This window comes from Glycine soja, chromosome 4 (genome assembly GCF_004193775.1).
Source record: "Glycine soja cultivar W05 chromosome 4, ASM419377v2, whole genome shotgun sequence".
Classification (NCBI taxonomy): domain Eukaryota; kingdom Viridiplantae; phylum Streptophyta; class Magnoliopsida; order Fabales; family Fabaceae; genus Glycine; species Glycine soja.
The window spans coordinates 45,833,504-45,860,650 of NC_041005.1; the positions used below are offsets into that span (position 1 = coordinate 45,833,504).

Consider the following 27,147-nt stretch of genomic DNA (forward strand, 5'->3'; position numbering starts at 1 on the left):
AATAAATACATTTCTAAACTTTTTAAATTAGTTTTAGAAAAATATATTAAAATAATCATTAAATATCGTAACTTAATAACAAAATAGTCTCATAAATTAATAATAATATTAATTTGTTAAATTTGTTGCATATTAAAAAATTCAATCCGTATGTTTTATCTTTGAAACATCAATTTTTTTGTTCCGATATACTTTCAGAGGAAGAATTTGACTGACTATTTATTTATCCTTAGAAAAAGCATCTCATATATCGGAATAGATTTTTTCTTTTTTTTACAATGAATAGAATTTATGCTCTTATTAGTAGTGAATTTACAAAATAAGATTTAAAAAAAGTGGTCCTTGGCAGTGAGTGGTACGGGTTTTGGATTTGGATTAGCGAGGCAGGTGGCGGTTAAAGACAGGGCACATGGCGCTGACACGTGGATAGAGTGACGTGTTGGTACCATCCTTATATATAAAAGCCTGACTTGTTGGGGCCCCTTTTCCTTTCATATTCTCATCCATTTCGTTTCTCTTCTTCTTCTCACTTCATTTTATAAACTCACTCTGCAGTTAGCGACAAAACCCCAACCCGATTCGGATCCGATTAGGTTCTCTCGGATCCTCTCCACCGCCTCCTCCGATTCCCAAATCCACTCCCTCCTCCTGTCTTCGCTCGAGATCCGAGCTAAGCACGGGATTCGGATTTCCGTTTCCATCGCTCTCTCTTCACCAGGTTCGTATTTTCTTCTTCTTCTTCTTCTTCTTCTTCTTATTGTTATTGTTATTATTTTCTTTTCTTATTGTTCGGTTCTCTTTTTTCTTGCGTGTGTTTTACTTTTTGGAATGGAAAACAATGTATTCGTGATGGCTGCGAAGTCCAGTACAAGTGTAGTGCAGTGCATGCGCGTGGTACTGTTGAAGAAGAACGCGTTTGGAAAAATCGTGATGTTGTTGTATGTTATTACTATTTGTTTCTAGCAGAAGCAAACACGGTTTTTAAGTGACAAATAAATTACTGGCCTGTGCATCTACTACATGTCGAATGAGAGCTTTTTGTGTGTGTTTAATTTGTCGTGAAATCGAACTGATTCTGAAGCGGGTGTGACGTTTTGTGCTCTGTTTGTATTCGTCTAGTTGATGCTGTAATGAGATCAATTGTTGAAGGTGTTTGTGTTTTTTTTTTTGTTTTGTTTTTTTTTTTAAATTCAAGTTTTGCGCTTAAATGGCATCAAGCGAGGGGTTTCTGACCGATGGACAGAGAGAGATTCTGAAAATAGCGAGTCAGAATGTGGAGAATTTGTCTTCCTCGCCGAAATCTCCATCCTCCTTGCTTGCTGAACATCATCATCACGTGAGGGCTCCTTCAGGGGGTGGTAAGGCACAGACTGCTGGGCATGCTGCCAGGAATGTGCGCCGGTCGCACTCCGGAAAGTATGGGAGGGCGAAGAAGGGTGAGTTCATGTCCTTGGTTTTTATTTTCGTTATTATAATTTGATCAGCACTAGCCTGTGGAGCACTCAGCTAGTTAAATCAGCTTATTCTAGGTCGTTGAATTTTGATTGGGAATTTGGGATGCATACCATGGAGTGTATCTTATCTTGTTTTTAGTTAAGTTGGTTAAAAGGGGACTTATCTGTGACAGGCAAGCAAATAGATCTTTGAGTTGTTAAGCGTTTCGAGTATAGTTTATCGTCTTATATTGGGAACCTGGGATGCATATCATGCAGTGTCTTATCTTGTTTTTTATTAACTTGGTTAAAGGACTTATCTGTGACAAGTAAGCTTTTAGATCTTTGAGTTGTTCAGGGTTCCGAGTTTTGTTTATCATCTTGGATTAAGAATCGTGATATTAATTGGTTGAGGAGTTTTCCTTGCGTCTAGTTTTTTTACTTGCAGTGTCAATACTTGATGTTACGATTTGCTTTGTTTCTTTGTGGTCTTTGTGTGATAATTTGATGTGCTGTATCTCTTGAATGCAGACGGTGCTGGTGGTAAGGGCACTTGGGGGAAATTGCTTGATACAGATGGTGAATCCCGTATAGACAAGAACGATCCAAACTATGATAGCGGCGAGGTAATTTCTCTTTTCTGGTTTAGTGGGTAGTTTCTTACACACGGTTATGTAAAGTTAAGCTGCTTGAAAAGTTTACATGATGCTTGCAATAGCAGCCTTTTCCTTTTGTGTTTCCGACTTTCTGTTGTTTCTTTTCTTTTTGCATGATTTCTTGTTAATTCTAACTACTTGTTGCCTGATTATTATCTTTGCTTTTTTAGTGGCTATTGCAAATGGGACATAAATACGAGTGTAATCTATTTCTGTTTGGATGCTCTTACTATTTATAGGAACCTTATCAACTGGTGGGATCTACTGTTACTGATCCTTTAGATGACTTCAAGAAAGCCGTAGTATCCATCATAGAGGAATATTTCAGTAATGGGGATGTCGACTTGGCCGCATCTGATCTCAGAGAACTTGGATCAAATAAATATTATCCATACTTCATTAAGCGTCTTGTATCCATGGCCATGGATAGGCATGATAAAGAGAAAGAGATGGCTTCAGTTCTGCTTTCAGCATTGTATGCTGATGTCATCAGTCCTGCACAGATTAGAGATGGGTTTTTTATGCTTATTGAATCTGCTGATGATCTTGCAGTGGACATACTGGATGCAGTTGACATCCTTGCTTTATTTCTGGCACGTGCTGTTGTGGATGACATCATTCCTCCAGCCTTTCTTGCCAGGGCCAAGAAGGCTCTTCCAGAATCTTCTAAGGGAGTTCAAGTAATCCAGACTGCTGAAAAAAGTTATCTCTCAGCTCCACACCATGCAGAACTTGTGGAGAGGCGATGGGGTGGTAGCACTCACATCACTGTTGAAGATGTGAAGAAGAGGATTGCTGATTTACTAAGAGAATATGTGGATAGTGGTGACACATTAGAAGCCTGTAGGTGCATACGGGAATTGGGGGTTTCATTCTTTCATCATGAGGTCGTGAAGAGGGCCTTGGTACTTGCCATGGAGATCCATTCGGCAGAACCTCAACTGTTGAAGCTATTAAAAGAAGCAGCTGAAGAGGGACTTATTAGTTCCAGCCAAATGGTGAAAGGATTTTCTCGTTTGGAAGAAGTCCTAGATGATCTTGCTCTTGATATTCCATCAGCTAAAACTCAGTTTCAGTCATTGGTGCCTAAGGCAATATCAGAAGGGTGGCTTGATGCCTCATTTTTGAAACCATCTAGTGAAGATGGGGATATAGTAGTTGAAGATGAAAAGGTGAGGAAGTATAAAAAAGAGGTTGTAACTATAATTCATGAATATTTTCTTTCTGATGACATTCCTGAACTCATTCGAAGTCTTGAAGATCTTGGGGCACCTGAGTATAACCCAATATTTTTGAAGAAGCTAATAACTCTTGCCATGGACAGAAAGAACAAGGAAAAGGAAATGGCATCAGTACTGCTATCTGCTCTTCATATAGAGATCTTCTCAACAGAGGATATAGTTAATGGTTTTGTCATGCTTCTGGAAAGTGCAGAAGATACAGCACTAGATATATTGGATGCATCAAATGAGCTTGCTCTTTTCTTAGCACGAGCTGTGATTGATGATGTATTGGCTCCTCTGAATTTAGAGGAAATTAGCAGCAAGTTGCCTCCAAAATGCAGTGGTAGTGAAACTGTACGGATGGCTAGATCACTTGTTGCTGCTCGTCATGCTGGTGAGAGACTATTGAGATGTTGGGGTGGTGGGACTGGATGGGCTGTTGAAGATGCCAAGGACAAAATCATGAAGCTCTTGGAGGAGTACGAGAGTGGAGGTGTTGTGAGTGAAGCATGCCAGTGTATCCGTGACCTGGGAATGCCTTTCTTCAACCACGAGGTTGTCAAGAAAGCTTTGGTTATGGCCATGGAGAAGAAGAATGATAGGATGCTGGATCTGCTGCAGGAATGTTTCAGTGAAGGTCTAATAACCATCAATCAGATGACCAAAGGGTTCACCAGAATCAAGGACGGTCTTGATGATCTCGCTCTGGACATTCCAAACGCTAACGAGAAATTCAGCTTCTATTTGGAGCATGCCCTGAAGAAGGGCTGGCTCCTACCATCATTTGATTCCACTGCCACAGATGTCTAACTGGCCCAGGCTGCAGCAGCTTCTTGAGGAGGACTATATTTTCATTGTTTCTCTTATATATGTTGTTGCACTTTAGCTTCCGCTGAATGTGGATAAATCTGTGGGATGGTTGGACTTCTCATGATCCTTTGAATCTGTTTTTTCTTTTCTTTCAAAATTATGTCACCGACAGATATTCCTATGAATCTCAGTCGTTGTGTAAATTTGGTCTTATATTTCGTTGACAGCTTTTTAGAATGGTGTTGCGTCAAGAGGTATGAGAGGAATATAGTGTATTTTTCAGCCTTAATACTCGTTTTTCATTATCTTGTATTTTATACTTTGTTTGTCTATTCTTTATCTACGTCGAGCTAGATAAATAAGAGGCTTAGAAATGGTGGCCACTGGCCATATTTGAATTAAGATTCTATAGTGACTGCGAAAATCATTTTAGAAACGGTAGCTGTGATGAGTGATGAGTAATGAGCACTGTGGCTGATAAGTGGCTCCCTGTTTGGTTGGATTCATTTCATTCTGTTGCAAGGTTTGTGAGGATAAATAAAATAAATTAGACTTGCTATGAGCAAAAGTTTTGGAGCCTCGATGATGTCCCTCATCTGATTTGAGTACGAGTGATGAATAGGCAATATTACTCTGAGAAATAAGTATGCAGTTTTGGATGGATTTTGATTACTGAAATATACTTTGAAGGATGATATGGACTTACAATCAATAATTTGAAAAATATCAGGACAAAATTGGCAAGATACAGGTTGTTAAAATTTATATGCAATATGCAATTTATTGATTTAACCTTTGAGTTTAATTTTAATGCATTGAGTAAAAAAATATTATATTCTCAGTTAATTAAAAAACTATGGTTAGTATGCCATTTAAATTAACTATTGTAAAATTTACAAATTTATTATATATATATATCGAATTATGATCGAAGTGAAAAAAATTACACTATCAGTACATACATTGTCTACTCTTAACTTTTATTGTTTCATGCAGTAAAAAAAAAAAAACACTTGCTGTTACATTTTGTTCATGTGTTCTTCGAATATTATCTCATGATGGGACAATAAAAGTATAATACCAAATTGTTAAAAAATGGAAATCAGTAAATATTATATATATATATAAACTGATGCTTCTGATTTCTTATCAAATCGATGAGTAAATACTCTGGAGTGCATAAGGATTATTTTCCCCTTTTTGGTTAGGCGTTGGATTTATTTGCTAGCATTCAAGCTGGTCTTAGCCTTCCGCTGATTGCAGTAAGCTATCTAATAAATATTCAACTAACTCCTGACCATTATTTTTAGAAGCAAAAAGGTAACGGAAGAATAGGTGCAACTAACTCCTAACCATTTAGGTTATGTTTATCAAAAACATTTCAATTAACTTTTATTTTGTTTATTAGTGGAAAAATTGTTTGACGGTTTGATAAACAATTTTTTTTTTTAGTAATTATTAGTGTTTTTTGAAATGTTAACTTTTTATATTTTCTTTATTTTTTTTTTCAATATATTTATTTAATTTTTTAGTTATCATTTTTAAATAAATTATAATTTTATTATCTTTTTATATTTTATATTTTTTTCGTTGCTTATGTTGATTTTATTAAACACTTAGAATTATAAACTAATTTTTCAAAGTTAACTTTTTAGTTAATTTTGTCAACAACATGACCTTAAATTATATTTGACAATACTAACCGAAAAATTAATTAACTAGTCGAATGTAACCTTAAACACTTATGACTAACATTTAGGCCTTATTTATTTAGCTAAGTTTATTTATTTATAGCAAAATTAAGAAAAAAATAAAACAAAGTTTTTTTATAAGTTAAAATTAACTTATATATAAATTAAAATTTATTAAAAAGAATATATTGCTAAGGGAGGGAAGACTAAAGTCCACACCTATCCTTTGAAATTCATATTTGACTGGGAGGAAATGGGAATGAGAGAAATAGGATAAAAATGTTAAATATTTTTATTTATAATATTAAATTCGATAAAATCCTATAGTTTTCAATTTTTTTTAAAATTTATGTTTATTTTTAAAATTCTGGATTCCACAACACTAGAGCCTGGCATTGATGGTCCCAATTAGAGAATTTGAGGGTGGGGGGTTTGTCACGCTTTTTGTCTTGACGGTGGTCTGTGGACGAGGATGTTGGATTTTGGTTTTGATTCTTTGAGAACACGACGAGCAGAAGCAACAAGGTGGTGACTACAGATCTCGTCAATGTCTTGCTCTTGCGTAATGCTATCACGGAGGATGAACACCATTACAAAAATACTAATTGTGATTTAACCATGGCTTCAATGAATGACAAAGGTAAAATTCTCTTTTGACAATAGAAAAAGTAAAGATCAGTTGTTCACCTTTGATCCACCAATTTGTATTTCCATTGTAGAATTCGTCAAAAGTAATATTTTTTTCAGGAAAATAAATATCTTATGTCCTAATCTAAAAAATCTAGAAAAGAAAAAAGAAAGAAAAAGAAAACCCTAAACCTTGACCAAAAACTACATAGAGGAAAATGCGGAATGCGAAACCTAACTAACAGAAGAAATGGCGGAGAAGTTGGGAGCAGCAGAAGAGAGCTCTAATTCAAAGGCTTTTCACCATACGGCGACGAAGCTCGTCGTTTTGGCAGACCTCAACGTCGATCCTCCCGAAGCCGAAGCCGAAGAAGTGGATTCTTCTCTTGTCCCTCCTCCACCAATTACCATGTGAGACTTTCTTCCACATTCTCTCATCATTTCAATTTTCGTTTTTCTTCTTTTGCCTCTTTTGTTTTCTTATTTTTCACTCTTAGAAAACCAATTGAAATCTCGAACTTACTGAACCCTATGTTTGACGTTTCGTTAACTTAAAAGTATTAGAAATAATACTGTATAGTCCCCCGAGTATTGAAAAATCCTTCAAATTAGTAAAATAAATAAACCGAGGGACTAAATTGATGGATATTCGTTACTGTAAGGCTACTTATAAAATTTTATTACTTTAAAGACTATTTAGTAGAAAGGGTAATACTTGAGGAACTAAATTTATGCTTTACTCAAACAGTTATCTGTTTTTTGGCTGTATAATTCAAGTGTGTTTTGAGACTATCACAATGCCTTTTTGTTTCTGGTTTGGATGTGTATCTAGAAAGTCTAGGAGGATGTAGAAAGGGCCTTTTTGATTTGTAAATTGTAACTTTATTGAAGGTAATGGCTTTTATAACATCCTGTGATGAAGTACAAGAGATATTGTATAATTGCTGGGAATACTGTATATATGCTGATAATTTAGACTTTTGAGAGACTAATTTGGTGACAGGTTCTTTGGAGGACTAAAATATGGTGGCGATTTATATCTTTGAGGGATTAGTTTAGTTACCTAAAGTTTTAGAGGACTAATGTAGTGAAATGTGTAACTTTAGAGAACAAACTTCAGGTTGGGCGTTTACTCAAAAAATAAAATATAAAAATCAGAATTACTTCTTTGCAATTGTGTTATAATACGACATTTTATTCATTTTGAAAAATTTTCTGCATTGTGAAGAGGTTTTCTCAGCAGTTTTCCACTTAGTTTTATAGAAGAAAATCCATTTTCTTGATTATTATTCATCCAATTGTGACTGATAGAATTGTTTGGATGGTGGGACCTACAACTACAAAATGAATATTTTAGAGTTTTACTTATTATCTTTTAGTTTCTTCTTGTCATTTAATTTATTTATTTTTTAATTAATGTATAGTTTGGCAAATGATGAAAACAGTCAAGATAAAAGTTCGTTGTCTAAAGACACTGATAGCATTGAAGGTGAAAGTAAAAAGTTGAACAAACTGAGCAAATCCCGCTCCAGAAAGACAGATTCTTCTCTTGATTGTGTAGCTGATGTGGATGGCGATCAACATGTTCAAGGGCCTCCTTCATCTCGGGAGGAAAAAGTTAGCAGTGTGAAGACTGTGAGTTTACTTTAAAGCCATTAAACATTTTTTCTTTTATTGAAATCATCCCATGTCTAGGCATGCAGATGGAGATGTTTTTTTAATCTCATGTTTTTCTTGATTCATTAAATATTTATAGGTTTCTAGCCATCCAATTTGAGATGTGATTGATACGGTATACTTGTTGAAGATGGAAACATTTTTCTTGTTCCTATGTTATCATTAAGGAAAAAACTTCTTTATATGTTTCTTTCAAGTTGTGAAAATTCTGTAGCTGTTATGAATTGGAACTGAGTTTAAAATGCTCTATTTCTTGGGACAAGGTGACCTGGTGATACACCAGTATTCTAACATTATTTTCCCATGCTTCCTTTCTATTTGCAGAATAGCTGCAGGATTTAAATATCTACTCAATTCAGATAATGAGGTTTATTTTATATGGATTTTTTTTTTTTTACTGTCAATGCAAGCTGTTCACTCAACAGTTAACTTACCATGATTGATTTTAGATTGCTTTCTTCTGATCACTGTCTTTCCATCCTCACTTGTTTTTATAGCAAAGTGGAACGTTGAAAAGCCAAAACTGTAATCTTGACACTAGTAATTTGTTATGGTCATGATCATTGTTGGTGTTGCTGTTACTATTATTGGCTTTATTGCTATTGTTGTAGTTTTTGTTTTATTACCAACAAAATAAGTCCATGTTAATATGTTATAGGGCTTGGTTCATGTTGCAAGGAAGATGCCAAAAAATGCTCACGCTCATTTTATACTCGGCTTGATGTACCAAAGATTAAGCCAACCTCAAAAGGTACTATTAATAAGCAGTGCTTTAAGATTTGCCTGTTATGTTTTGATACATATAGTTTGCTCATTGTTCATTGAAATGTTTTCAGGCTGTGTTAGCTTACGAGAAGGCAGAAGAGATCTTGCTGAGGCCTGAGGCTGAGATTGACAGGCCAGAGTTGCTTTCTTTAGTTCAGATTCACCATGCACAGGTGCAATGATCTTAATTTGATATATCAATGATTCTAATCTCTCTGTTCATTAACATATTTTATCATCCTTTTAGTGCCTGATACTAGAAAGTTCATCAGAAAATAGTTCAGATAAAGAACTTGAACCTCATGAACTTGAAGAGATTCTTTCTAAGCTGAAAGAGTCAGTGAGGTCAGATATCAGACAGACAGCTGTATGGAACACACTGGGTTTTATCCTTCTTAAAACTGGTCGTATGCAGGTACAATTACCGTGTTTGTTCTTCTTATGCTTTAATGTTCTTAAGGCATATGTTTCAGTGTCAGTATTTGATGTGACTACCTTTTTCCCTTTGCTTGAACCAATGTGACTTCCAACGCTGTTGTAGAGTGCTATCTCAGTTTTGTCATCATTGTTGTCCATTGCACCAGAGAACTATGATTGCCTAGGAAATCTTGGGATAGCTTATCTTCAAATGTAAGTATGAATGGTAATTGTCTCTTTATAGTTTGGGGTATTATTATTTTATATTTTTCTGTATGAAGTTATGCCTTTTAACAAATGCTAGATTATCTAATTATTGTTGTATTCTAATCTGTATTAGTATAAAAGTTTTTTAAAAGTATATAAAAATGCAATTAAAAGTATTTGAAGTGTCCCTGCAGTATCCATCATGGATACATATTTGACATGGTTACAACATGACAACCATTATTTAGAAGTGTCTGCTTCTTAGCTTGCTCATCTATGCAATAGTGGATGTTGCTATTATAACATAAAACCGCTGCTATCCTTTTTTGGGTAGTACTCTAACTTCTTTCTGGAATATTGCCTTGAATTATTTGGGAAATACTAATACTTTAGTGGCTTTAATTAAAAAGGGATATGACCTTTATTCCATTCATATTTTTCCTCAATGGTCAATACTTAGTATTGTTACCATCTTGCCTTGCAGTGGGAATTTGGAATTATCTGCAAAATGTTTTCAAGAATTGATTTTAAAAGATCAAAACCATCCTGCAGCTTTGGTCAATTATGCTGCTCTTCTTTTGTGTAAATATGCTTCGGTTGTAGCAGGTACTTTATTGCTCTTTTACTCTATGCACTCAATTTTTGTGGGATATTACCTTTATTTGTCATTTATGCATAAATGGATGAAGAATTTTTTGTAGTGTGGTTCTTACTCTTTTTGTTGTATGATTCTTCATTAATTCCAGGTCCTGGTGCAATTGCTGCTGAAGGTGCCATGACTGATCAGATCATGGCTGCTAATGTTGCTAAGGAATGTTTGTTGGCTGCAGTTAAAGCAGATAGCAAATCGGCCCATGTCTGGGCAAATCTTGCCTATGCATTTTCTATTAGTGGTGATCATCGAAGTTCCAGCAAATGCTTGGAGAAGGTGCTCCTGGCTCCTTGCTACAGTCATTTATAACGTATTTATTGAGGTTGTTCATTGGTTTCCTGGTTCTTGTTATTGGTGGAAATATTTTTGTGGATCCTTTTACATGTATTTTTTTCATAATTAAAATGACAGGAATTACTCTCATCAATAATGTGTGTATGTATTGCATATTGTTAGTGGCACTTTTAAAGTTTCCACCCCACCAAACAAAAATCAGCATGTGGAAATTTTGTGGTCTGCATTGACATTTGCTAAATTTTCCCTTCCTTCTGTTGCCATTTCTTTGTAGGCAGCCAAACTGGAACCCAATTGCATGTCTACTCGATATGCTGTTGCTATCCATCGAATAAAGGAGGCAGAAAGATCTCAAGATCCTACTGAACTGCTTTCTTGTGCTGGAAATGAGATGTCTTCTATAATAAGAGACAGTGATTCATCCCTGGTTGAGATTCCAATAGTATGGTCCGGGCTTGCCATGGTTCACAAGGCTCAGCATGAGATAGCGGCAGCATATGAAAGTGAACAGAATGGGCTAAGAGAAGTTGAAGAGCGTGCTGTTTGCAGTTTAAAGCAGGTCATTTATTGCTTTCTTTTAGTTATCATCCTAGGATGACCTAGCTTTATCTTAATTATCCACTTGCTAAATTAGTTTTTATCTTGTACATTGTGTTGTTTATGCTGCTAAGGTCTTTATCTGCTTAATTATGTCAGCTTAAATGTCACAACTCAAAATGTCTTTTGGTGTTTCTACAATGGATATAGTTTGTGACATGTTTGGCATGCATTCTTTTTCTACTAGGCTATAGCAGAAGATCCAAATGATGCTGTGCAGTGGCACCAACTTGGCGTTCATAGTCTCTGTGCTCGGCAATTCAAAACATCACAAAAGTACCTTAAAGCTGCTGTTGCCTGTGACAAGGATTGCAGCTATGCATGGTCTAACCTAGGTATGCTCTCTCTCTCTACTGTAATATGCATGTTATCATCTTCAAATTCTATATTGCCTTTGGTATTCCCTACTGTGGTCTGGCACTTTAGCTCACTCACTGGATCCCTTTCCCCTAGAAGAACTTTTTTGATAATATAGATGTTCATATGGGTTGGCAATGCATGTATAGGTGTCTCACTTCAACTATCAGAAGAACCATCACAAGCTGAAGAAGTATACAAGCAAGCATTGTCTTTGGCAACAACTCAACAAGCGCATGCTATATTATCCAACTTGGGAATTCTCTATCGGCATCAGAAACAATATCAGCGTGCGAAGGCTATGTTTACAAAGTCACTTGAACTACAGCCTGGGTATGCTCTTGCATTCAACAATCTGGGTCTTGTGTTTGTTGCTGAGGGTCTTTTGGAAGAGGCCAAGTATTGTTTTGACAAAGCCCTCCAATCAGATTCATTGTTGGATGCAGCTAAGTCTAATTTGATTAAGGTGGTTGCCATGTCAAAGTTATGCAAAGGCCTCTCCTCATGCGGTCTTAAAGAATGATATCGTAGTCCCTCAAGGATAGGTAGTTTTTTCTTTTACCTTTATCTTTTGTTGTGCATCCAATTCCATTTATAAAAATGGATAAAAGAGGAATGTACTTGTATCATTACGTGCTTTGAAAATGAACAATTGAGTATATAGATTTTTCTTTTTCATTTCAAGTTCATTTTCTTCAAGCCATATATATGAGCCATTTAGACAACAGCATATCCAGGACCTTGAATTAGTGGGGACAGTTTTTTTATTAAATAATAATTATTTTTAGGCTAAATTCTAATTTTTGGTTTATTCTGAATCTATGATTTCGGTCCTTCTTTTTTTCATGATTTTGACTTGACATTAGAAAAATAAAATAATAATACTAAAAACTAATTAACATCTAGAGATAAAAAGAGAAAAAAAAAAAACTTCGTACCCCATTGCCCAGAGGCTCTTCGCTATGCGAAGAAAAAAATACTACAGATAATATGATGTGGTAAGGAGATAGAAGAAAATAATCGGTGTTAACGATATATAGAAATATCTATATATCATACTAAAAAATATTGAGAATATTTTGTAATTATTTTTCTTTTAATTTTATTAAGAGTTTTTTTCTTTCTTTTTTTTCATAGGGCGTTAGAATGGGAGGGGGAGACATTAGATTTTCTCCAGCAGATAATGTATGCAGCCAAACCTCAACCAATTGATTGATTAGTGTATAGTAATTAAGGAAGAGAGAGAATGTAATGAATAGTCCAAATTTTGAATGCAGCAGATGCAGGGGTTGTGAGACGTTTTAGATCAAATCATCAAACCATGCTCACGAAACTCATATCTTACGAGCTCTCACAACCAGAGTTTATGTTGTGGCAGGGGTGCCAGTGCAATTCAATCTACAGCTTCAAGTTACTATTATTTATTCATTTTTAACTTTGAGGCACACAATTTTATAAAAAAAGAATTACATGTTTTGAAGAGTCACTTTTTTCTATGGACAAAAAAATAGTATACTTTTCTTTACCAAAGAAATAATATTCCATCCCTTCCTTATTTATAAGATATAATTTTGAATTTTTTTAATAAATTTTTACAAGAATTGAATTCAATAGATTAATTATTTTTTGAATAAAATATTTCTATTTATTTAATCCATAATTAAATGCCACCGGATTATTTCTTTCTTTCTCATATGAGATTGTACTCATTGAATTAAGGATAATTTTTTTAAAAATATTATAATTATATATAAGTTTATTATTAATAACTAAATTTATTTAATTTTTGTAATAAACACAATAAATTAATCAACAATGTTTTAATAAATAATAAGGAAAAAAGGAGTAATAGAAATATCACTTTTACACGTGGAGAGTATAGAGAAGGCTGAACCTAATCGAAACCTGTGTTGGACGTTGGAAGTTAGAACCACACCATTGGACTCAACGGTCCCACAGGAGCAGATAATATAAATTGAAAGAAAGAAAGAAAGAGAGGTTTGTGAAGTGTTAAGTAATTAATGGCAGCTTCAAGTAGCATCATCTCCATCTCCTCTGCTTCACTCTTCACTCCAAAAATCCAATGCCTCCCCAAACACAACAAGGACCATGATCATGTTCCAATTCCATCATCATCATCCTTCACAACACATGCTTCTCTCAAGATATCAAGACCAACAACAACGTTTGGAATCACCACAACAACCACAAGGCTTAATGTTCCTCCTCGTAGGTTGAGTTGTTCAGCATCAGCTTCTTCCTCTTCCACTCTTCCCTCGGCTCTTCTATTTGACTGTGATGGAGTCCTTGTGGATACTGAGAAAGATGGCCATCGCATATCTTTCAACCAAACCTTCCAAGAGGTACACTTATATATATATAGTATAGTATACACTCTTTTCCATTGAGCATCTCGTATAACCATGTTGGAGTTGCTTAACTCTCTTTTCGTGGACTCTACAATGCTACTATATGGGATTTAAGAACTTCAACTAGTTTTCTCCCCTGTGGTAGAATTCTTAAAAGGATAAAGATACATAGACATCCATTTGCTATTTGACACCTTGAGAGAGCGAGAGAACGAGAAAGAGAGAAAATTGTAGGTATAACAGATGATATGATTTGATAAGAAGAGAAAGATAGAGAGAAAACAAGAGTGTCAAATATGTGTCTGTGATATATGAGTGTCCATATATCATTACTCTTCTTAAAAACTTTAAATGATTGTTCAATTGTCTCACAATTTTTAAAAAGGCTAAAGAATGGATACTTATAACTATTCTTTAAGAACTGTCACGTCAATTACTCTAATAATAGAACTATGTAAGAACTGGTTCTTAAGCTTAAGAATCCCATAAACAACTCTCATTTGGTTCTGAAGCCTCTTTTTCTTGGTTCACTTTTTACTTTAACAATTGTGTTGTTGCTTTGTCTTGGTTTTTACCATGTAGAGAGAACTAGGTGTTACCTGGGATGTGGACTTGTACGGGGAATTGCTGAAAATTGGAGGCGGAAAAGAAAGGTTTGTCTCTTGTGTCTCTCATTCCATAACCAAAGTTTTGAACAACAGTCCAGGACCACAGTTGCCATCACAACATCAAGGTTTTTGAGTCTCGTGACAACCGCAATTGTGACTGAATCAATCTCATAACATAGTTTGTTGCAATATCAAGGATTGTGAAAAAATGACAACTGCAATCATGGCTGCAATTTAACACCTTATTCAAAACTAATCCATAAAGAAGAAAAAAATGGGACTTGGATTGCTCTCTTCTAAATATACCTTGGTGCTGTTGTTGAATTCATCATTTGAATGAACTTGAAGTTAAACTTGATGTGCCTTTCTTCTTTTTATGACTAGGATGACAGCATACTTTAACAAGGTGGGTTGGCCTGCGAATGCCCCAACAGGTGAACAAGAAAGAAAAGAATTCATAGCTTCACTCCACAAACAAAAGACAGAACTATTTATGGCCCTTATAGAGAAAAAACTGTTGCCTCTTCGTCCAGGTGTTGCAAAGTTGGTTACTATCTGTTATTTATCTTTTATCCAAATTGTTTATCTATAATGATTTTTTGTTAAAGTATGAATAAAACCATTCCTTAGCCTCCACCTAATGATGATGGCTTGTGCGTTGGATTGATTTGTTTCTTGACTTGATATTGAAACTTGTTGACCAAGTGATTTGGCTGGAGTTCCATCTTTTCAGTTTCCATTCTTCAGGGTTAAATTAAGTTTAGAACAACTTGGGAATTGGGGTAGTAGATTCTCCACAATATTGTTCAAAGTTGAAACGTGAGGAGTTAACTACCTGTGAAATAGTGGATTTAGAAAATGTAAAACATCCTATATCATGAATTCATGATCTTGTTTCTTCCCTAAACTCTAACCTAATTTTGTTTATGCCATCATTTGATTTCGATCTAACTTTCATAGTTTTCATGTTATGTATTTCAAGATTAAAAACTGTATGGGTTATTATCAGGAAAGATAAATTCTGTGCCATATCTTATTGCATGTTTTGTTTTTATCAAACATATAGGATTATCGATCAGGCTTTTGCTCAAGGAGTCCAAGTTGCAGTTTGCAGCACTTCCAACGAGAAGGCGGTATGCATTATCAGCAATCCAATTCCTTAAATGAATCTTTTCTGACATAAGGGAAAATTGGCTCACTGATCCTTGTTTCATAGTAGTTGGAGTTTCAATTCCTAATAGTTTTAGCCTCATGGTTATGTATTGACATTACTGTGTGGTTTTTCAAGAATGCAATCCGGGTAATTTGAGCTGTTAATGGGTCAAACTTCAAATTATTATTAATTATTAGATTAATTATCACTGAATGAATCATATTGCACTGGTGATTGGATCCACATTTATTTGTTATTTCATCTTCAGACCTAAGTTGTGAGTTGATTTTAGGTCTCTGCAATAGTATCATTCTTGCTGGGACCTGAGAGAGCAGAAAAAATCAAGATATTTGCAGGAGACGTGGTTCCCCGTAAAAAGCCTGATCCTGTAAGAATTTCATCCTTCTACTGTTAATTTGGTAGTTTTTCAGAACACAATCAAAATATGTGTAGTCCTATTTCATGGCCCTGCATATTAACATTCCATTCAATAAAAATCAATTTGAAAATGAAACTCAATGATTAGAAGTCCTTTCATGCCCAAGTATGAAGTTAGGTATATCCGTTTTAGTGTTCTGGAATCGCCAGTGGCTCTAATTTTACAAAATTTTGCTGTGGTATAGCTACTTGATACTATGCTCAAATTGAATTATGCAATCTTTCTTTCTAAATGATTGAATTCACAATATGGCATGATCTAAGCAGCTAACTGAATTATGCTCTTCCTGACAGGCCATCTACCTATTAGCAGCCAGCACTCTGAATGTTGAACCTTCAAGGTATCTCACTATAGTAGTGCCTAGGTGATAATAACTTGTGCTAAAATTATTATTCAAAATACGATGTCATAGAATTCTCTGCAGTTTCTGGTTAAGTTTGGCATGGTGTATTTGGCTTAACTTGAGTGCTTTACATTCACTTTTCATTCATTGACATGTCACATTTGAATGTGAAATGTCAATATTTGTTTTCTACAGATGTGTTGTGGTGGAGGACAGTGCCATAGGCTTAGCAGCTGCTAAAGCAGCTGGAATGACGTGTATAGTAACAAAGAGCGGGTATGTTTCTACTTACTATATTCAGCTTTGTGTTTTCTAAATTTCTACTTGATTGATAGGCTATATGAATATGCTACTTGTTGGATTGACCTCCATTGATATAGCCTTTCTCCAATGGACATTAAATTGCGGATATAGACATTGCGACTCTATATTAACACTATACGTTAGGACAATTTTGTTGGTATACAAAATTAATACTATATACTACCAGAACACCAAATGTTAGTATAATATATCCTATTCTTAGTGCAAACCCATGGTGTCTATACTAACAATTTGATTTCCATTAGACAAATGCTATAAGAACTGAAGCAATCCTAATACTAATATTTTTTGTCCATTAGTAAATGACATTTTTTTTGTAGGGATACGATGAAATTGTTTATCCTACCTTACGACATATACTCATATTTGAAAATGATGTGAATACTTCCAAACATAATTGCGAAGTTATTGACAATTGTATCCAGCATCTTTGTGGAACTATCATTGTCTTTTATGCCTTCTTGGGAAGTAGTTAACTACCACGAAGTTTGAAGTGGACGCAATTTTCATTATTAAAGTGTGATGAATTGATGATACAGTTACTGGCAAAGTAAATGAATCCAACTGATTGACACAGTTTTAGATGCAACAAGTAGCAGCATTGTTAAATACTTTGATAGATACTATAGCATAAAGATTAACAATAAGGCAGTTCACTGAATTTGGATTGGGTTTAAATACATCAGGATTCAAGTGACAGGTTGTCTCATCTTTCTTTTCTGCTCCAGTGATTAATATCTAGGCCTAACATAACTGGATGACATATTTTTTACTGATAAGGTTTGGGGTTTTGTTTTAGTAGAAATTTCCTGCAGTAGCTTCTCCAGGTTTCTTTTCAATTTTATGGTTAACTTATCTATTCTTGGACATCTGCAGTATAATATAATGCAACACCTTTTTCATGTGAGGCTGCTTTCCATAGTACATAGGTGCTTACCATTATCAATTATAATAAACTTTTGAACCCTGATAAATGTAAAGCGCATAATTTTAAGGTGTATGGGTGGAAGGAAAAGAGAGAGAGGAAGAGAAAAACAAGGAAGAGAGAGAAAGTAATAAATGTGATAAGTAATGCAAATATGTGATGAGAAAAAAAGAGAGAAATAAAAAGAAAATGGGATAAAAGAAAAGTTTGTGTATGCTTAATATTTGAGCAAATTACATTAACACCTTAGGACTTTGGTTTTTTCAAATTACAGAAAAAATTCAGGGAATTCGAGTGTAATTTGTTCTTAATATTTTCCTAAATATTTTTTGCTACTGTTTTACCTTTTAGGTGTGTGTGCAAACTTGAAAGCTTGCAAGCAATGAGAATGAAAGCCATCTTTACTTTCTCAGTAACATTCTTAAATGCAAATTGGTTTTGTGAACATGAGGTTGCTTTCCACTGACATTTTCATCCAAATGCAGCTATACAGCAGATGAAGATTTCTTAAATGCAGATGCAGTCTTTGACTGCATTGGTGATCCTCCTGAGGAGAGATTTGACTTGGCATTCTGTGGAAGCCTTCTTGAGAAGCAATACGTGAGCTAGCACATTGTTAAGTGATACTCAAAGATTTTGTTTGATTCAAGTCTCCTTCAATATTTCCTATGAGTGCCCAATTCGACTTATGTGTTCAAGCCCACCCTTTCAAGTCAATGATGAAAATATCACCATGGGTTCAATAAAGAATCTTCATTTCTTGTTAAGCTTAATTTCATTTCAAGTACTTTTTTTTTTATTATTCGTATAAATAGAATGAATGAGGCTTAAAATTTTAAATTAATTCTGGAAATATCAAAGCTTCAATCTCTTGTAAACTAGGAGAAGTTGTTAGATTCTGAGTTTCATTATCAGTTTGGTTTCACTCTACGAAATGGGACTAAGATTTGTTATGGTTAAAATACACTTTTAATTTTAGTCCTTTGTGTGTTTTTTTTTTAATTTTTTACTATATAGGTAGCCCTTTATTTTTTAAAAGTTTGATTTAATTATTTAGGTTTTTAAAGTGAGCCAAAATAATTCTTATGTAATTATGATTATTTTTAATTTAAGATACGATTTGAAATCCTTTTTTTATGTAATTGTCAAATTATATTCACATACATAAAAAACTATAAAACCTAATGGATGTTTGAACAAAAAATATCATAAAACTTATAAAAATCACATGAAAAGTAAATCAATCGAACAACAACTAGAAATTTAACATGAGATTCTTTTCTAATAGTGAGTTACAATACCTACACACTAAATGCCAATTTTATACCAACAACAAGGAACAAATTCTCTCATGTTATTTTTACATAACCACTTTATATGATAATTTTGTGTCTATCTCTATTTTTTTTAATTATACACGAATTTTAATATGGTCTCACATCAAACAATCGTTTCAAATTTGTGAATAAATCGATTTTACTTGTTAGTAGGATTCAATTTAAAATTATGATTATTTTATATATGAATTTGTTAGTATACACACTTGTTTTTTTAGTATGAGAATAATAAATTACACCATTCATATATTTTAAGATAATATCTAATTATAATTTACTAATGCATTCATATAAAAAATAAGTATTTGCATATTAACAAACCCACCAACATTTGCTTGCATACAGATACTTGTTTTGTATATTAGTAATCCACACAAAAATTTAGGATAAAAAGACCCACACATGCCTAGATTGTTAACATACTCCAACTAAAAAAGAGATAAGAGTATCTTTACAACTCTCCATGCAAATATACGTATATAATTAGACGAACCAACTTATACAAAATTCAAGTTCAGCAAAAAAAAAATTTTATCCACATTTAGTTTATTAACGAAAATTCTAACTCTTGTAAAATTTAATAAATTCAATTTCTAACTAATTCAATTTACTTAGTTTATTAACCAAATTAAATAAATTAATTATCAAATCAAATCTTGAATTATTTTTGAGTTAATTGGATTCGTTACCAACCCTAGCAAAATCTAAATCCCTGAAACTTCACACTCCAATCATAAACATAAAGAAAGGTTAAGTTACATACCTGCTAAATGTATGGTCAGTGTATTATAACTTTCCAAAGCTAAAAAGAAAAATTATTGTGATAAAAATATCACATTATTTTTATTAAACTATTGAATCTGGAAAATATCTTTTTATAATTTTAATTTTTTTTAATCTGACTGAAATTTCAATTATAAGTCTTATCAAAAAAAGGAAATTCAAATATAACCGTATCATTGAAAAAAAAAGGTATTCAGTATATTAATTTAATAGTTTTTGCATTTTTGAATTATAATAATGTATGATGTGAGTGCGAGAAGAAGGCAACAGTATGAGTGTTTTGGGGAAGGATCAAACCAGTGGAGGCAAATAGAGTGAGTGAAGAGTGAAGAGCGAAGAGCGAAGGGGAAAGAGAAAAGAAAAAATGAAACGGTTTTTCAAAGTGGTGGAGAAAGATTCAGATGGGTCTGTGAAGAAGCCAAGAGAGAATGATTCGGAGGCTGAAGAAAGTAATGAGAAGAAGGAGCCGTTGAAGTTTATGACTTGGAATGCCAACAGCTTTCTCCTTCGAGTCAAAAACAACTGGCCCGACTTCACCAACCTCATCACCACTTTTGATCCTGATCTCATTGCCATACAGGTCCTTTCCCCTTTTTGTTTATTTTCTATCTCTTCATACTTGTGGGACTTATTTAGAAGATCATGGAATCTTACAAATAGAATTAGTTTTAATTTTAATTGAAGCAAAGTAGCCTTGATACTTTTTGTTAAGCTTCCATTTCCTGTTGGATACATTACATTACATGTTTATGCTGATAATAAATTTGTTGTGGCATGAAATCTTCATTAGGAAGTGCGGATGCCTGCTGCTGGTGCCAAGGGCGCGTCTAAAATTCAGGGAGAAATAAAAGACGATACAAGCGCGGCCAGGGAAGAAAAGAAGGTACCTTTATGTCCTGTTACTGATTGTGAATCTATGTATGTATTATGTGACTTGATTAAATGAGATGGATTGATAAAAGAAAAATGTGAATTGGGTTGGGTGCTAATGATGCTTCTCAACTTTTACTCTTTTAATTCTCGGGAATCCTAACGGGCTTTCATCACTAGGGAAGTTGCATTTGCTCTGCATTCTATATCCTTTCTTCGCCGGTGTATATATCTCTGGCTGTTATTTTATATGACTGTGGAGATAGAGTAGCATTTGAGAACATCAAGAGAAACTAGCCATATAGGAAGTGCTCCTGCACTGAACCTGAGTGGTTGTCTACTAGGACTGGACTCATTGCTGGAGTGCACCTAGCTTGGCTGGGGGTGGAGATGGGTACTTGCAAGGCACTCCGTACTCAAGTTGGTGCGTAATAAATGTGGTTAGAGTGTTTAGGCTAAAAGTTGGGAGATATGGGTGAGGTCACTCCTATTTATAGAGGTCAATGATGGTACCTTTTTTTTTGTTTTTTTTTTTCGGGGGGGGGGGGGGGGGTGGAGTGTACCTTCTCTCCATGCTTTGAATGAGATACCAGGTTGAGCAGGATTGTGCCCTGGCATGGGTGATCCAATCAATTAGATTGGATAAATTTCAGGAGATTGATGGGTCATGCAGATCATAAGTATTCTTGAAGTGGTTTTGGGATAAGCTTGATCATCTTCAGGTATGATCCACGAAACTAGCATTATCTGGAGATTCTCTCAGCACAGATGCTGTTTTAAGTCACACGAGGGTTACCATTGAGAACACCAAGTAAAATTATGAAAAACATTTATTGTTTGAAATCAAACATTGATGGAAGATGATTCCTAATAGCAATCATTATATCATCTTCTTTGCTAATAATTATAAATGGAATGTGTGGATACTGGAAAGTGGACTGGGGTGGGGATGGAGAAAGAAAGAACTGATTTGACTGATAACTGAGAAATGAATGTTACAATTGGCATGTGTGATACATGGAACGAAGTAGTACTGAGATCCTAACTAACTGTGGCAGCTGGCCATTGCAGCTGTGAACTAGCCTGACGGTTCCAACTGTCTGAACTAACCAAGTGGCAGCAACGCTGCAAGTGAGAGTGAGAAAGAAAGCTCTCTTACAACATATGATTAGTTTACCTGACAGTTCACATGAAATTATGAACTCATGAAGCTCTTGAATAAAAGGATATAGTTTGATAACTTTAATGTAACACTTGAAGTTCTTTGAATTAGTTTAGTCAGAAGTGGTGTTCCAAAATCTTTAATTGTATGTTTTTTCATTGATCAATTTCCTCAAAATTTAAGTGCTAGGTGAAGATTCATGAATGGATTTATTACATCTCTAACGCATCCCCTCGTGTAAGGGCCGGCCCTTCAAGAAGTAACATTGGTCATGGTTTGGTTTTTCTTCAAAACTGAATAGAACCAAACTGATCCTGATTCCTGAAATGAAAAATGACCAACCCAATCTGAATCTATTGTATTTTGCAAAACCTGCACCAAACTGTTTAGTGGTTATGATCTTGAACCAGTTCATAACCAGTTGAAATGCACACTCATCTCAGACCTCCCTCCCTCCATTAAAGTCACCATTTCAACCATGTTCGGCATCTTCATTGCCTCCAAAACATTCAAATTCAGCACTGAAGAAAGGTTCAAGAACACCTGGATGGCTTTGAGATGCACTAGCTTTGTCTTGTTCTGTTTTGCTGTTCTTGATCAGAGCCAGATCTTGTCCAGTCAGTATGATTAGATTGTACAATCCAAATACCAAGCCTTCCTTTTCTGCTGTTAGCAGCTTGGATTCTGTGTCCATGTGGTGGTTTTGAAACCCCTAGCCAATGTGATCCTTGAATCATGCTTTCCTTGTTGCTGATAGAAAACCACAAAATGTATTTTCTTCCCTCTGCCTCTTCAGCAACAGATTTCTCAACCCTTCATTATTTTCCATCTCACTCAATCAAATGCAATGCCTTAACACAATGCATGAGAAATCTGTTGCTTCCCTGTATTCCACAGTTGACATTGTTGGCCATTGCCATCAAGCTTCAAATGATGAAGTGAGAAAGAAAGAGATTAAGTAGAGAGTATTTTCCGATGTGAGATTTTTGGATTCATACTTAATTGAGAAGAAACTAACACAAAAATTTGGATTAAGATGTGATATTAAAGTTCAAGTTTAAACAGGTTGACTGAATTAAATAGAAAACCGTTTCAAGTTATTGAATCTTTTTACAAAAATCAGTTCTGGTTCTTGAACTATTTAAACTATTCTATTATTTTACAGTGTTCAATTTTGTTCATGTGGATTTTTCACTCACCCCTAGCTTGAAGTGTGGACAACGCATAGACCCATTTTTACTATGTGTTGAGATTCATTTTATTATTTGGGTGGATAAGGTTGGCACAGATCAATCACTTGGCCATTTAATCATAGAAGGTTTAATACTATGTCAATGGTCAACTGCCCTAAAACTTCAAGTTAGGGTAAAACAGGTTTTAAGTCTTGAAAACATGGATAAATATGGTTTCAGTTTTCCTTTTTTTTTTGGAGGATTTAAAACCAAATTTAGCCATATTTACATGAACTAAAAACATATTTAAGCTGTTTTAGCTATTGGGCGGAGGCTCATTAATGGCTTTATGACATCTCTAACATGTATTAACATTACTTATGCACCAAAACATGAACAAAACGATACTGTTATGTTCAATTGATATAATCATCATATTACTTTCTATTATTTTGACACATTTGTTTAACTTATGCAGATTTTGACACGTGCACTTTCTGCTCCACCTTTTGGGAACTATCACGTTTGGTGGTCTCTTGCAGATTCAAAGTATGCAGGGACAGCACTACTGGTGAAAAAATGCTTCAAGCCAAAAAGTGTTGTTTTCAATCTTGATAAATTAGGTATCCAGCTTTGCAGACTTTTCCTATTGTGTTTATGGCATTAAACATTTCTTTTGCATATATATATATATATATATATATATATATATATTCAGCATTCAAATGTCAGATATTAATGTTGGTGTTATTATTATCTTGCTGAACAATATCAACATAAAATGTTGGTAATTTATAATCCTGCCATGATTTGAATGTGCTCTTTAAAAGAATTACATGAACTTATTATGTGTGTGTGTGTGTGTAGCATATCACGTGAGAACTCTTAGTTATTGTGACAAATAAGAATAATAAACATAGACCATAAGATCATATTTGAATGGTCAAGATAATGCGCGTGACTTTTTTTAAGTGGCCATATGACCACTAACATTCAAAATAGAGGATTTATCTAAAATAAGTTTTTGACATATGTGCATGGGATTTTGTTCCATGTTTTGTTTGCTGCTGATGGATTCTTATTCTTGCTTTTGTTGTTAGCTTCAAAGCATGAACCAGATGGTCGAGTAATCCTAGTTGAATTTGAAACACTTCGTTTATTGAATACATATGTACCAAATAATGGATGGAAAGAGGAGGCAAACTCATTTCAAAGGAGAAGAAAATGGGACAAAAGGATACTGGAATTTGTTACACAAAGTTCAGACAAGCCTTTAATATGGTGTGGGGATCTGAATGTCAGGTGGCTAATCTCCATTTTTCTTTGGGTTTGGGGATATCATTAGTTCTGTCTCCTTTGTTTGGTAACATACTTTATCTCTTGCATTCTTTTGTCATTAAGTTCTGGTTATGAGTCAAGCTCATTTGTTGGTTTCATGATTTCATCTGGTTTTATTACAAGCCATGTGATGAACAAAACAAAATTCCTACAGTTTGAGAGAACTGCAAAGATTTATGTTTTATTTTTAATTTTATGTAACTATATGCATCATATGAAACTAATTCATTGAAGCTGCACTTTACTTCTGATTAACTTTTAGATGTAGTTTTACCTAACCCAGAAGCATAATTTTTCTATAGCTGTCATGCTTTGGCTTCTTTCTGATTTTAGTATCTCAGACCAGAGGATTGTTTTGGATGTTGCATGAATCTTTCTGAGTTTTGATCAAGCTCCATGTTATTATAGCTGTGTGACTGTGTCTACTATTACATCTACACTTTCTAAGAAGGAGCTCTATATACATATTCATTGTGTGCAGCCATGAAGAGATCGATGTGAGTCATCCAGACTTTTTCAGTGTGGCAAAACTCAATGGTTATATTCCTCCAAATAAAGAGGTCTAAGCACTTTTCTCTTGAAGTTCCCTTTAAAATAGATTCATTCCTTTTAATTTCAGTAGATTTATCTCCTTAAAGATTAAGCTATTAGGTGGAGACCAGGAATGATTTTATATTTTTAAAATTAATTTGTTGCCATGCAAGACCTCTATAGGCTTTAAGTGTGGTCAACGCATAGGCTCACTTGACCTTGTGCTGGAATTTAATTTAATTATAAAGAATGGGTGCAACAAGAATCAAAATCATTAGAAGCTTTGATACCTTGTCTTGAACCAAACTCTCCTAAAAACTTAAGCTATTAGGAGAGGTCCAATAATGGTTTTATATCTCCTAACATTTGGCTTTATGCAGGACTGTGGGCAGCCTGGGTTTACCTTGTCTGAAAGAAAACGGTTTGGTACCATTTTAAGAGAGTGAGTGATCTCATTATTCTTTTTGTTAATTGGTTTTTGTTACATATAACATCAGCATGGCAAAACCTACCCTGAAGTTGTTGCTATGCTTGGATTGGTTAGTAATTCATATTTCCCAATATTTTCTCTTTCATTCCATCCGAAACTGTAATTTGGAAAGTTAGCTTCTTGCAGTCTATCTGACTTCATAGCAAGATCGATTGTCAGGATCCATATAATGCCTGTTCTGCCTTTATTTGTTAAGGTTTAGGAAGTGATTTTGTATCTCTAGTAATAGTAATACCTTATTTTTAGTCAATTTTCATAGAAAAAGTGACTATTGAGAACAGGTTAGATTTCAATCTTTGTATTATTTTTTCTTATCTGTGTTTTAGCCACCCATTGTTAAAAATTGAATCCATTGCAGTAAGATCTTTTTAGTTTTAACTTAAAATTAAATGGCATCAATCAAAGAAAAATAAACAAAAAAGAAGGGTAACTACATCAAGTATTGGAAGACTAGGAAGTTGGACCTTGCATTTATTCTTCAGATAATATTCTCCTGAAGTTTTGAATAAGTATATGATGTCTGTATTTCCTGAGTATTGCAACCCAAGTCAAGGCCTACTAAATTGATAAGAAAAATGTCTTGCACCACATCTGACTTGTTTCTGGTTGTAGTAACTCCTTATAACCTCCTTTTACCATTTATTTTTTAGTTACTTATTATTTATTTATGTATTTAAAGTCTCAATTAGCTGATAGTATGGAGCATGCTCCAGGGGGAAGCTGGTGGATGCCTACAGATTTCTGCATGAAGATAAGGACATGGAGCGAGGTTTCTCATGGTCTGGAAACCCAGTGGGAAGGTAAGAAATTAAACTGTAGGAATTGATTCTCAATGTTAATGTTGATTAACTATTATGTTGAGGCAATGTACTCGAATAATTTACACATATTTTTGGTCTTTTCTCTGAACCATTTTTCTTTTTCACTTTTTTTCTTTTACCCCTGTAAACTGTAAAGGCGTCCTCTGTAATAGCTGTTAAAATGTGTGATGTAAACAAATATAAGGATTTTTTTTTTTTTTTACTATTTAAGCTATACTAATTGTCTAATCTAATTTACATCTTTGGCCTGTTAGTTCTTACAAGTGTTTTCTTTGAAGGTATCGTGGAAAACGAATGAGAATAGACTACTTTTTAGTTTCAGAGAAGCTAAAAGAAAGGATTGCTGCATGTGAAATGCGTGGACATGGGATAGAGTTAGAAGGTCTCTACTCATGCGATTGATATACTCCTATTAAATTGCTTATTCAAGAAAATGTGAAACTCATGACATAAATATGGTCTTATTGCTAACTCATCCTATAACCTATCTGAAACCAAATTGCAGCTTGTGGTAATTGGTGCTATTGCTAACTCGTAAACTTCATATTGTAACAAGCATGACCTTGTTCTTGTCTCCACAGGTTTCTATGGAAGTGATCATTGTCCAGTTACCTTGGAGCTCTCTCCTAGTTCTAACTCTCAAAATGAGGATCCAATATAAGAAGTGTTTATGTTACAAAGCCACGGTCATAATTTTTTCTCTATTGTCTGGACTCTGGATGCTGAATGTTTCCTTAATGAAAAGTTATTTTTCACCATGTTTCTCTGGCACGAACTGGGTGTGTACTTACAAGTTACATCCAACACTAACAATACTATGGTACCATTGCAGCAAATGGTGGCCACTCTAGATAGCATTAGAAGAAAACAAAGTAGTTGGGCTCATCAATTCGGTTGTCATATCGAAATTAAAATGATGTGTGGGGGCAGCCTACAAAATTATAACTCGCTTGATGCCGAGCAAATTCTTTTATGTCACTTGTCGCTTTCTATTTCCTCCATGTTTTTAAACCAAAATCATGTGGGTTTAGGCAATTTTCATCCCAGAAATCTTTCTTTCTTTCACTTTTTTGGAT

The 27,147-nt window shown here is 34.4% G+C and overlaps 4 protein-coding genes across 7 annotated transcripts; all 4 read left to right on the plus strand.

Annotated features, from left to right (window-relative positions):
• The first annotated feature begins 481 nt into the window (after positions 1 to 481).
• LOC114409904 lies at positions 482 to 4,434 on the plus strand. The gene is made up of 4 exons (XM_028373564.1): positions 482 to 718; positions 1,196 to 1,436; positions 1,965 to 2,059; positions 2,329 to 4,434. The coding sequence occupies exons 2-4, from the start codon at positions 1,208 to 1,210 to the stop codon at positions 4,120 to 4,122; spliced, it is 2,118 nt and encodes a 705-aa protein (XP_028229365.1). The 5' UTR covers positions 482 to 718; positions 1,196 to 1,207; the 3' UTR covers positions 4,123 to 4,434.
• Positions 4,435 to 6,183: 1,749 nt separating this feature from the next.
• On the plus strand, positions 6,184 to 12,093 carry LOC114409906 (tetratricopeptide repeat protein 37-like). Of its 4 annotated transcripts, none has more exons than XM_028373565.1 (12): positions 6,184 to 6,453; positions 6,561 to 6,851; positions 7,865 to 8,075; positions 8,776 to 8,868; positions 8,954 to 9,055; positions 9,130 to 9,297; positions 9,424 to 9,512; positions 9,967 to 10,112; positions 10,253 to 10,434; positions 10,727 to 11,011; positions 11,237 to 11,384; positions 11,556 to 12,093. In XM_028373565.1, exons 2-12 carry the CDS (start codon positions 6,691 to 6,693, stop codon positions 11,927 to 11,929), a joined length of 1,959 nt encoding a protein of 652 aa, XP_028229366.1. In that variant the 5' UTR covers positions 6,184 to 6,453; positions 6,561 to 6,690; the 3' UTR covers positions 11,930 to 12,093. The 4 variants fall into 4 exon arrangements, with proteins under 4 accessions (XP_028229366.1, XP_028229367.1, XP_028229369.1 ...); XM_028373566.1 differs by having other exon boundaries at positions 6,653 to 6,851; XM_028373568.1 differs by having other exon boundaries at positions 6,184 to 6,851; positions 9,991 to 10,112.
• A 1,303-nt stretch (positions 12,094 to 13,396) lies between these two features.
• Positions 13,397 to 18,545, plus strand: LOC114409907 (CBBY-like protein). Its single transcript, XM_028373570.1, has 8 exons — positions 13,397 to 13,769; positions 14,358 to 14,428; positions 14,768 to 14,926; positions 15,450 to 15,516; positions 15,829 to 15,924; positions 16,269 to 16,315; positions 16,514 to 16,594; positions 18,053 to 18,545. The coding sequence occupies exons 1-8, from the start codon at positions 13,428 to 13,430 to the stop codon at positions 18,174 to 18,176; spliced, it is 987 nt and encodes a 328-aa protein (XP_028229371.1). The 5' UTR covers positions 13,397 to 13,427; the 3' UTR covers positions 18,177 to 18,545.
• Positions 18,546 to 19,929: 1,384 nt separating this feature from the next.
• LOC114409908 (DNA-(apurinic or apyrimidinic site) lyase-like) lies at positions 19,930 to 27,136 on the plus strand. The gene is made up of 9 exons (XM_028373571.1): positions 19,930 to 20,267; positions 20,478 to 20,570; positions 23,370 to 23,514; positions 23,992 to 24,193; positions 24,711 to 24,789; positions 25,141 to 25,202; positions 25,964 to 26,050; positions 26,350 to 26,453; positions 26,653 to 27,136. The coding sequence occupies exons 1-9, from the start codon at positions 20,052 to 20,054 to the stop codon at positions 26,730 to 26,732; spliced, it is 1,068 nt and encodes a 355-aa protein (XP_028229372.1). The 5' UTR covers positions 19,930 to 20,051; the 3' UTR covers positions 26,733 to 27,136.
• The last annotated feature ends 11 nt before the right edge of the window (positions 27,137 to 27,147 follow it).